Source organism: Diadema antillarum, unplaced genomic scaffold (genome assembly GCF_040938485.1).
Source record: "Diadema antillarum isolate AM-2024a unplaced genomic scaffold, OU_Dant_1.0 seq00001039_RagTag, whole genome shotgun sequence".
Taxonomy (NCBI): domain Eukaryota; kingdom Metazoa; phylum Echinodermata; class Echinoidea; order Diadematoida; family Diadematidae; genus Diadema; species Diadema antillarum.
This window is the reverse complement of record NW_027271870.1, coordinates 721,788-731,264: the sequence shown is the minus strand read 5'-3', so window position 1 is coordinate 731,264 and position 9,477 is coordinate 721,788. Positions and strand designations below refer to the sequence as shown.

The 9,477-nt window shown below is 38.3% G+C and overlaps 1 protein-coding gene across 1 annotated transcript; it reads left to right on the top strand.

The window, feature by feature from the left end:
• Positions 1-412: 412 nt before the first annotated feature.
• On the top strand, positions 413-5,334 carry LOC139742957 (uncharacterized). The gene is made up of 3 exons (XM_071653465.1): positions 413-761; positions 1,801-1,979; positions 3,852-5,334. The coding sequence occupies exons 1-3, from the start codon at positions 479-481 to the stop codon at positions 4,548-4,550; spliced, it is 1,161 nt and encodes a 386-aa protein (XP_071509566.1). The 5' UTR covers positions 413-478; the 3' UTR covers positions 4,551-5,334.
• The last annotated feature ends 4,143 nt before the right edge of the window (positions 5,335-9,477 follow it).

Genomic DNA, 9,477 nt, shown 5'->3' with positions numbered 1-9,477 from the left:
GGCGCGCTCCCCGAATCCTCAGTCTTGGACGTGTTGTCATGTCTGTTCGCATGCATCACTGACCACCCGCAGAGGTCTGCCACAGAACTCTACACACTCTGTGTGTGTAGAGTTCTGTGTGGTCTGCGGCGTGCATTCGCTCCATTCAAATCGGGTTCGAGCAGACAGATACGCTGATTGGTCCGACTTTTGCTCCCGAAATCGGGGAGCAAAACTCGGTAATTCAAAGGGCTAACAAAAGGATGCGAAGCAGATCTCAAAAGGCCCTCGCGCAACCCCACTCAGCTGGGCTCTCTTCACCATACAGCGAGAGGGCCTTGACAAAAGGCTACCGACAGATAGGCTCTCTGTGCAGTGTGCATGATCGTGACTAGAGTCTGTACTAGTACATGTACATGGGAGTTTCCATAGAATCGTACCTACGCTGCGCTGTTCCTGATATTATTAGCTAGGTTTGTGACAACTGACTGCAGTCACCATGTCGCAGCCGCCGTCTGCCGACAGAAATAATATTCCCCAGTATCTCGGCAGAACATTGACCTATGCTGAAGAAGTAGATGCGATTTCCAACTACCTCCGCTACCAGAAATACCCGCCCAAATTTACCGACAATAACAAGCGGTGGCTCAGACGTTGCTCGAAATCGTTCTCGGTGGTGGAGAAAGGGGATTTGTGCTACCTTCAGAGAGACGGCAGAATGTGTGTGCCGGAGCCCGAGGAGCAGAAAAGGATTGTTATGAAAGCCCACCGAGGTCTTGGTGGTAAGTCTAACTGTTAGTCGATAGTCTGGACTCAAGTTCCTGTGATGAAATGTTGACCGATCAACATTGGTCGATCACAAACCATGTAGAAAGACTAAATTACATGTATAGGAGGTACAGAACCTAGAGTATTTCATGTCTGTCCGGGAAACCAGCCCATGAGGGGGCCCCTGCTTCTAAGGATCCCTCGACCCTCGTGGTATCCTCAATTAACTCTTTTACTAGAGTCTGAAAAAAAAACCCAACTTGTTCATGTACATTTGTAATTAAAAATAAATAAAAGAAAACATATACTAACGTTACACTGGGCATGTACATTGTAACATTAGGGTGCCACTAACCCTGGGCAGCTCTTCACACAGTAGAGAAGCATTCAGGCTGGTCGTAGTTGAGGGTGCCATATAAAAAAATGAATTTAATATGAACTGTTTGGCAGTAATCTGAGGTACAAAAGTGGGGCAAATTGGTACATACATATGTACGAAGTACATGTACACATTGTACATTCATATTCTTGCAAGCTGTTGCAACTGAACTCGCTGTTGTGAGAAGGTAGTGTACACATTGCAGATCTTCGTGTATGCACAATGTAACGATGTTTTCATTTGCCCTCTCAAGAAGATGAGAGATGAATTGTACTTGTAGATGGATGACATGACTATTATCTTTGGTCAGGGAGATGGGAGAGGCTCTTTCACCTCCCTGCTTTGGTGTTGTTTATGTGTCAAGTAAAATGTGTACATGTATCTCTTTAATATCATTAAAGGAAAACCAAAGTAACAAAACAAATCATAGGAGGGTATGAATCAGCAGTACTTAATGTATTTATTTTCCATAAGATAGGCCAGAAAGTTTGAGAAAATGCTGCTTCTTACCAATGATTATACAGTCTTCACAATTCTAGATGTTCTTAGATCAATGTGTACATGCATTCAAGTGAATTATATTCCATCTTCTCTTATGTACATGGTACAAATTTGTAATCATCACGCCCGATGTGCGAAGTTTTAACTTCCCCAACTGTTTTACACCCATTCAGACAAACACTACGGACGCGACAAGACCTTGAAGAACATCACAGCGAGGTACTACTGGAGGGCCTTATACAAGGATGTCTGTGCCGTCACTGAGTTGTGCCCCACCTGTAAGGAGTGCCCAAAATCAAGGCCCAAGAACTTTGCCCCAAAACCGGATGGCTATACCAATGCAGAGCGGCAGGTACAATGTAATTGTACAAAAGTGTACTTTTGCAGTGCTGATGAATGGAATTAGACATATTTCTGAAATACATTGTATAAAATCCCTATTAAAGAATAAAAAAATACCAAAAAAACAAAACAAAACAAAACAAAGCAAAAGAGAAACATAATTAATGTATGTCCTTGGTCATATTGAGAGCTCTGTATGACAGGGGGAGATAACAGGGATGCCAAGTTCAAAAAAGTTTTATGAGTGAGATTTTCATGACTCGGCATCTTGGCGAGCGAATGCGCGCGCGAGCGAGGGTGTGGGAGGGGTATTTTTCCCCCTGTGGCCTCCCACGGTAGGGAGCTTTTTCAATTTTTCGCTCTTAATGATGCGACCAGGTGCATACTTAAGTGACTATTTTCTACTTATTTTGAAAGACAAAAGGAAAATATACCTTCAATTGCAACTATCATCTTAATATTTTGAGCTATGCTCATTATTATAGGCCCAAGTTGCAGACTTCGCCCGATGCCTTAGAAAATGGGTGCCATGCGTGAGATCGTGAGACGGCCCCTAAATGCTTGAGTCTCACGCAGAATGCGTGAGACTTGGTAGCTCTGAGATAACCTATGAAGTAGCCAATAATTCTTGCACTGAATTGATTTTCATCTAGCATGCATTCAAATGGAAGTTTACTCTGGCTATATCACTTAGGCTTGATGTTTTCAGTAGCCACCAAGGTTTAGAAATCATGTGTCTAAAGTGAAACAGTTTATCTTTCTACATTTAAGGTGGATTTTAGTCAACTATGTGTTCATTTTTTCTTCCAGAGAAATAGCTTTTCTTTAATTCAGAAAAAAAAATCTGATGTGTTTTAGTTTTTAGTAACATATGTTACAAAAAGCCATGAGGTTGGACAAGAAACATAAATTTGAAGCAGTATATTCTTATGTTAATTGTCATACTTTATTTTGGCATGTTTGGAATACAACTCTATGGGTTTATTTTATGAGCAAAATTGAGGAAACCTGTGAAGCAACTAGGTTATAATTGCTAATTAAAGATTCAGTGGAAATATGTAACTGGCATTACTGTGGATCCACATGAATAGTATCTTGATTATTAATTTGAGCACCCAGCAACATTGCCAAATCATTAATGTTTGGGCTGCTGGGTAACGCTTTTTTTTTGATATTTTGGTTATTATGCCTTGAGAGTTCTTCAAATCAGAGAAGTTTAAAGAAGCAGTGGACTATCCATGATGATAATTTAAAGTTTTATGAAATTCCCCTGGTCATGATATCTGAGAAATTATTCTCTCAAAATTATTTTTCCATGAAGATAATTACTCTGGAGCAATGAGGTCTCCTTGAAATTACCCATTTCTATCTGTTATTGCTGAAGGTGTGATTCAGGGGAAGAAACTGATTTAGTCAAAGAAACAAACAAATGAACAAACAACTGCACAAACTCACCAACAAATTCATCTGTTGTCATTGCAGAGTAGGAATAAGTATCTTGCCAGTTTAATCTTCATTCTACATATAACAATGCAAAGATTTACATCTGAAGACAACCGGGAAATTTTCTGGTTTTATCAAGAATGCTGTTTTGAGCCAAAATTCTGACAAATTTTATAATACTTTCATACATTGTCGCTTTTTTTTCAAGGGGGGGGGGAGCAACCAGTCTCACTTGTGTACAATACATTTCTTACTATGAAGTGTGTCCTGAACTGTAGATTATGAGATGCAGATAAGTGCATACATGCTCACTCTTGAGTTGTGTTTAAACACATAATATTTGACACCATCGCAAGTATAGAAGTGATTTTAAAGCAGATATTGATAAAATTTGAGTTTCAACATGTTTAAGCATTTCATTTTGGGATCTTGGTTGCAGGAAAAGCAACGCATTCAGAGGATCCGAAAGCAAAAGGATCGCATTCGACAAAACCAGAAGCGTGTGATCCAGTCTCGGCAGGAGGGAACTATTCCAGAGACTCCGGAGCAAGGAGCAGATCCCCCAAGCCCCCTTTCCCGCTTTGCATTACATACTTCAGGAGATGCAACCGAACATTTGCAGGGGGAGTTGGGTGTTCCAGAAAGCACAGGGCAAACTGCAGAAGTTCTGCCGAGATCCACCGTGCCACGTACCAGTGCTGCTCAGGCTGCCGAGATATCATGGCAGGAACTGGTCAATAATGTCCAGTCAAACCACGGTGGACCAGAGCAGGACTTGATAGTGCCCACTGCAATACGTCTTGCGAGTATTCTGGAAGCCGCCACCAGAGTGCCGAACAGATCCAGGCTGTCGAGCGATCGGTCCAACTCGCGGGAACTCCTGGACTCTGTGAAAGTGGCGGTCAAGGAGGCCGTTCGCCAGGCAAACTCTGAGGTCCATGCCAAGCTGGACAGACTAATGGCAGAGGTGACCACCATCAGGGAGGAACTGGGGGCTGTCAAGCAAAGTGTTTGGCACATCGAGAGCTCGATGTTTGATGTTTCCAACACGATGGAGTGTAACAAAGTGGAAATCGTAACTGACGAGGGAGGGGAAAGTGTGACTCTTGAAGATGTCCTTGAGCAGAGGATGGAATGAAAATGAACTCTCACAGACCCCCCAGCCAACAGTCAAGAAGTATGAAATACATATAGATTTCCGACTAATTGCATTATTCATATTCATGACATTTTATAAACTGAGATTCGTGAAGGAACTGATTATGGGGGAGGTGTAACCCATGTGAAAGAACATTGGGCAGACATATGACAAGGCTAGTTTTATCAATTTTGAAAGAATGCAAAATTTGTTTGGCACTCAAAGTGCATCAAACTTGATGTCTGTATTGTATCAGTATCCAAATCTCAAATTTGCCGTTGTATAATTTAGAGAGGGTATTCAAACCCCATCTTTTTCTTTTCTGTTTTGATGATGTGATCAGTGATTTAATTTTCATTTTAAAGACCTGGTAGCATGGGAAAACATAGGCGATCCAATTGACTCGATTTTAATTGGCTGCCCACCAGTGTAGAGTGTACATTGAAAAACCATGATTAGCACCTGTCAGCTATGTGTCTGCAAATTTGTGGATCATAGTGTATGCTTATCAGTAATGGTCAACTCCAATCAAGATTCTTGGGATGTGTGAGTACCGCTACTTATCGTACATAAAAATCAGTGATTAAAGGGATGGTATAGTATCGGTGGAAATGAGGATTGAGCTTCTAACTTTTTGCGAGATACTAAGAAACCACTCATAAAATAATGATACAGAACATACTATTTCAAGAGGAATGGAAATGAATTGAAATTAAAATTGGTTTTGAAATGGCTGAGACATTAAAAAAAAGGAAAACACCTTTTATTAGGATCCCTTTGTTTTGGATATGTCGGCTGTTTTAAAACCAATTTTTATCATATAATCGTGAAATTTGTCTTGGAATTACATGTTCTCCCATGTTTTGTGAGAGGTTTCTCACTACCTCGCCATGATAAGTTAGAAACTTGAAGTTAGGTCTGAACCAAAACTGTGAGATTCTCAAATGTCTTGGAGTCAGAACAGCTTTCCTTCTCCATGGTTTCCCAATGCTCCAAGATCCTTGAGGCATCTCAACTTTTTGTTGAGTTTATTCAAGTTACCTGTTGTGTGTAATCATACCGTCCCCTCTAGCATGAGGCAAAACACTCTGTCCCTTGGATAGGACATAAAATGGAGGTCCCGTGTATGAGAGAATAACAACTCATGCATGTAAAAGATCCCGCTTCATTCATTCATCGCAAAGAGCAGGGTGTTTAACCCCGTGAAGTGGTCCCACCTCACATCCAACTGGACCCCATGGAAGACCAGCTTAATGTAGCTGAATATAGGCTATCCAGCCTGCTATCCAGCCATCTCTCAGCTGGAAATGAACAAACAAACAAACAAACAAACAAACAAACAAACAAACAAACAAACAAACAAACAAACAAACAACCTGTACTACTGTATGCTGTATGCTGTATATCTTGTGTGGTTTTTAATTTTGTGAATTTGATTTGTCTATTAAGGTTTGTTTTTTCCCCTCTTTTTTAGTTTGATTGATTTTCCGCTGATCTGATTCCTACTTTGATTTGAGTACTTTTGGTATTAAAATGAGGAAAGCTTTTTGAAATACTAGTACACTATGCGTAAGCTCTCCACTTGTCCATCAAATTTCATCTGTAGGCTGCAATTTCAATGTTATTAGAGCAACAGCTGCTGACTTTTATTTAAAGGTGCTAATAGTGTAACAGTGTTAAACTTTCAATTTGACACAATTTTTACATTTCATTTGAATGCAAATGCTGTAACATTTCCTTAGACACTGAAATCAATGTACATTGTATGTAGAGAATATGAATTTACTGGATTACTGAATAGTGCATGGCTACGTCCATAGCACATGCTTATTTCCCACCACAAGTTAATTTTTCAATTTTCATAAATAGAAATTTTTACTTCCTCTCTACCTGCCCCCCCCCCCCCACACACACACACACTCTTTATAAAAAGGTCGGCTGTAACAGAATCATGTTTTAATCATTATTTTGCTGACCCAGAGTTGAATATTAATTTGTTGTGTTATCTTGATACACAGGTAACTACTTACATGTACAGTAGTTTTTCATGTTCACAAGGTCCCTGTTATATCAAGGTTGTGCTTTATTAGTACTTCATGTACTTTTCTCCTGGCAGCATTACAGGATGTATGCATCTGAAATTGGTCTGATAGTTTGAGGGATGTGAGAGTTTAATCTGATTTGAGATTTTTTTTTCTCTGCCCAAAACCTATACTTTTCAACTTTTTTGGGGGCAATACAAATGAATTGAAATGTTGTCAGTTTGATTTAACTTCAAATATTTTTTCATATTTCCCCCCCCCCCAAAAAAAGTACTCTCATACCCCAGTAGTACATGATTGGTCTTTCATACACACTCTTGTTATGTTAGGGATACATGTAGTGCTATAAAACATGGTATCACACATCATCTCTCACCTCCCCTGTACTATTCTTGCCATTATGTTCCAAAGTTGTTAGATTTACTGGCATACCCGAGGAGGATGATTGAGCGTTAGCTAACTAGACTAAACTAAGTTAAATTAGACTAAAGTAAACCAAAGCATCGTGCCTCAACAGACCGTGAAACACTTTAAACTATGTAAGTTTGAGGAAAGGTGGATCACTGAAAAGAAAAATGGATATTTTTCTGTTTGTTTAAGAAACTACATGACTGTATATTGTTTGCCATTACATCAATAATACTGAAGATTGAATACAGTGTTGATATTGTTTGCCATTACATCAATAATACTGAAGATTGAATACAGTGTTGAAGACAATGTTCCCATGAAAACACTATTGGCTTCTGTTGTCCTTTATACACCTTTGAGGAGCAGGGCTATACTGTATTGTATTGTATGTCTTTGTAGATCGTTACCTTCCAGATGCTTTCCAGGAAACAATTGTTTCTGTCTATTGTTTGATTGCTGCATCGTTTTAAACTTGCGCTGTATATGGACAATTACCGCCAGGCCAGCTTCCTCCAGATAACTGCTGTGTACCACCCAGATGATTACCCCCAAGGCTATTTTATTCTAGATAATATGATAGAATGATAGTACACTAGTCTGTAATTATAATATATATGGCAATAGTATTACAGTATTAGTATCAGTAGTAGTAGTAGTAGTAGTAGTAGTAGTAGTAGTAGCAGTAGTAGCAGCAGTAGTAGCAGTAGTAATGATAACAAGAATTACAATGATAATTATAATAATAGCAATAGTAATTGCAACACTACTACAGTACTACAATGTAATACAATTTGAGGCTCGGGTGAAGGAAAAGTAAGGCCTGTCGGACATAATTTTTTGCTTCATTCTCTCTCTGTCTATACAATGTGCATCTGTCTTTCTATGAACATGTATATACACCTATATATATATATATATATATATATATATATATATATATATATATATATATGTATATGTATGAAGAGTTTGTTCGCAAATACGATAAGTCCATTTTTTTAAAAGATTTTGAAGTACGGTCTCTGTCATAAAGTACGAAATAATCCCTTTTAAATGATATATTGGTCACTACATATAAAGGTACATTTTTTGAAGTTATTAAAAGAAGGAAAAATTTTCTTATCATTCTCCTTATTTTTCTTGACCTTTATTCGCAAATATTTACATTTGGCAAATATGGACTTATCGGTTTTTGCAAACAAACTCTTCATATATGTATAAATATAAATATATATATATATATATATATATACTCCTAGATGGGTCATTTGGAAGACATTTCCATTCGTTTTATATGCAAATTTTTATATACATGTTCAATGGCAGTTTACGCAATGGAGACATGAAAATTGTCTCCCTAATGACCAGTTGTCTCCCTAATGAAGACACTTCCCCCAAATATGTCTCCCTAAGGTGCCAACTAGGGATATATATATATATATATATATATATATATATATATATATAAGATGACGAAGTAGAATGGTAATGCATTTTGACAGTCCAACAGTGCTGTTTATTCAGACCAAATTTATATATATATATATATATATATATATATATGTATATATATATATATATATATATATATATATGTATGTATATATATGTGTGTGTGTGTGTGTGTGTGTGTTCTTGCGCGTATCATATATCTCATTATATCTGTCTATGATCACTGTTAATATGGAAGGTACATAGCTTAATGATTTGCAGCGGTTAATCGTACAACATTGTGCTGAAACCATAACCAATATCGTAGTCTCTTACGTGAGCATGTATAATTCAAATGTATGGGTAGATAGATGGATTGGTAGATAGATAGATAGATAGGTAGGTAGATGGATACACTTTGTTAGATGAATAGATAGACGATAGAATTGAGACAGAGAATCATAACGTCACAGAAAAGGAGCCATTTGAATATTTGTTTGTTTTATTTTGTATATGCTTTCATTTTTCAACAAAAAATAATTACATCGTTATCGGAGAACATTGTACATATAAGACAGTGTATGATCTTCACGAGAAAAGCGCAAACATACACCATGTGTAGACAGCAAGAATAACCCAGCTTGCTTGTCTCCTACGAAGAAATCGGTCGCCCAGTAGCTTATAACATTGCATCGTGAATTTAAGGGGGCAAAAAGCAAACCTGCGATAATTGTTTCTAGTGTGAAAACGTTGATGTATCTCCTACCGGTCCATCGTCTTTAAATATTGCTGTGATATCTTATTGTTCCCTATCAGGACATGCCCTCTTATCTTTCTCACTCCACACCCCCCCCCCCCCCTCCCACTAGAAAACATTTGAATCCACGAAGGCGTGCTTTTTCTTCTGTATGAAACGTCCTCTTTTGATATTAGTACATGACCATGAAGTCGTGACAATGGCTAATACAGTGTAGAGGAGGGAAGCAGGAAAGCAGTAAATATGAATTTGAGTAACTGCCTCAGAGGAATACGTGTATTATCAA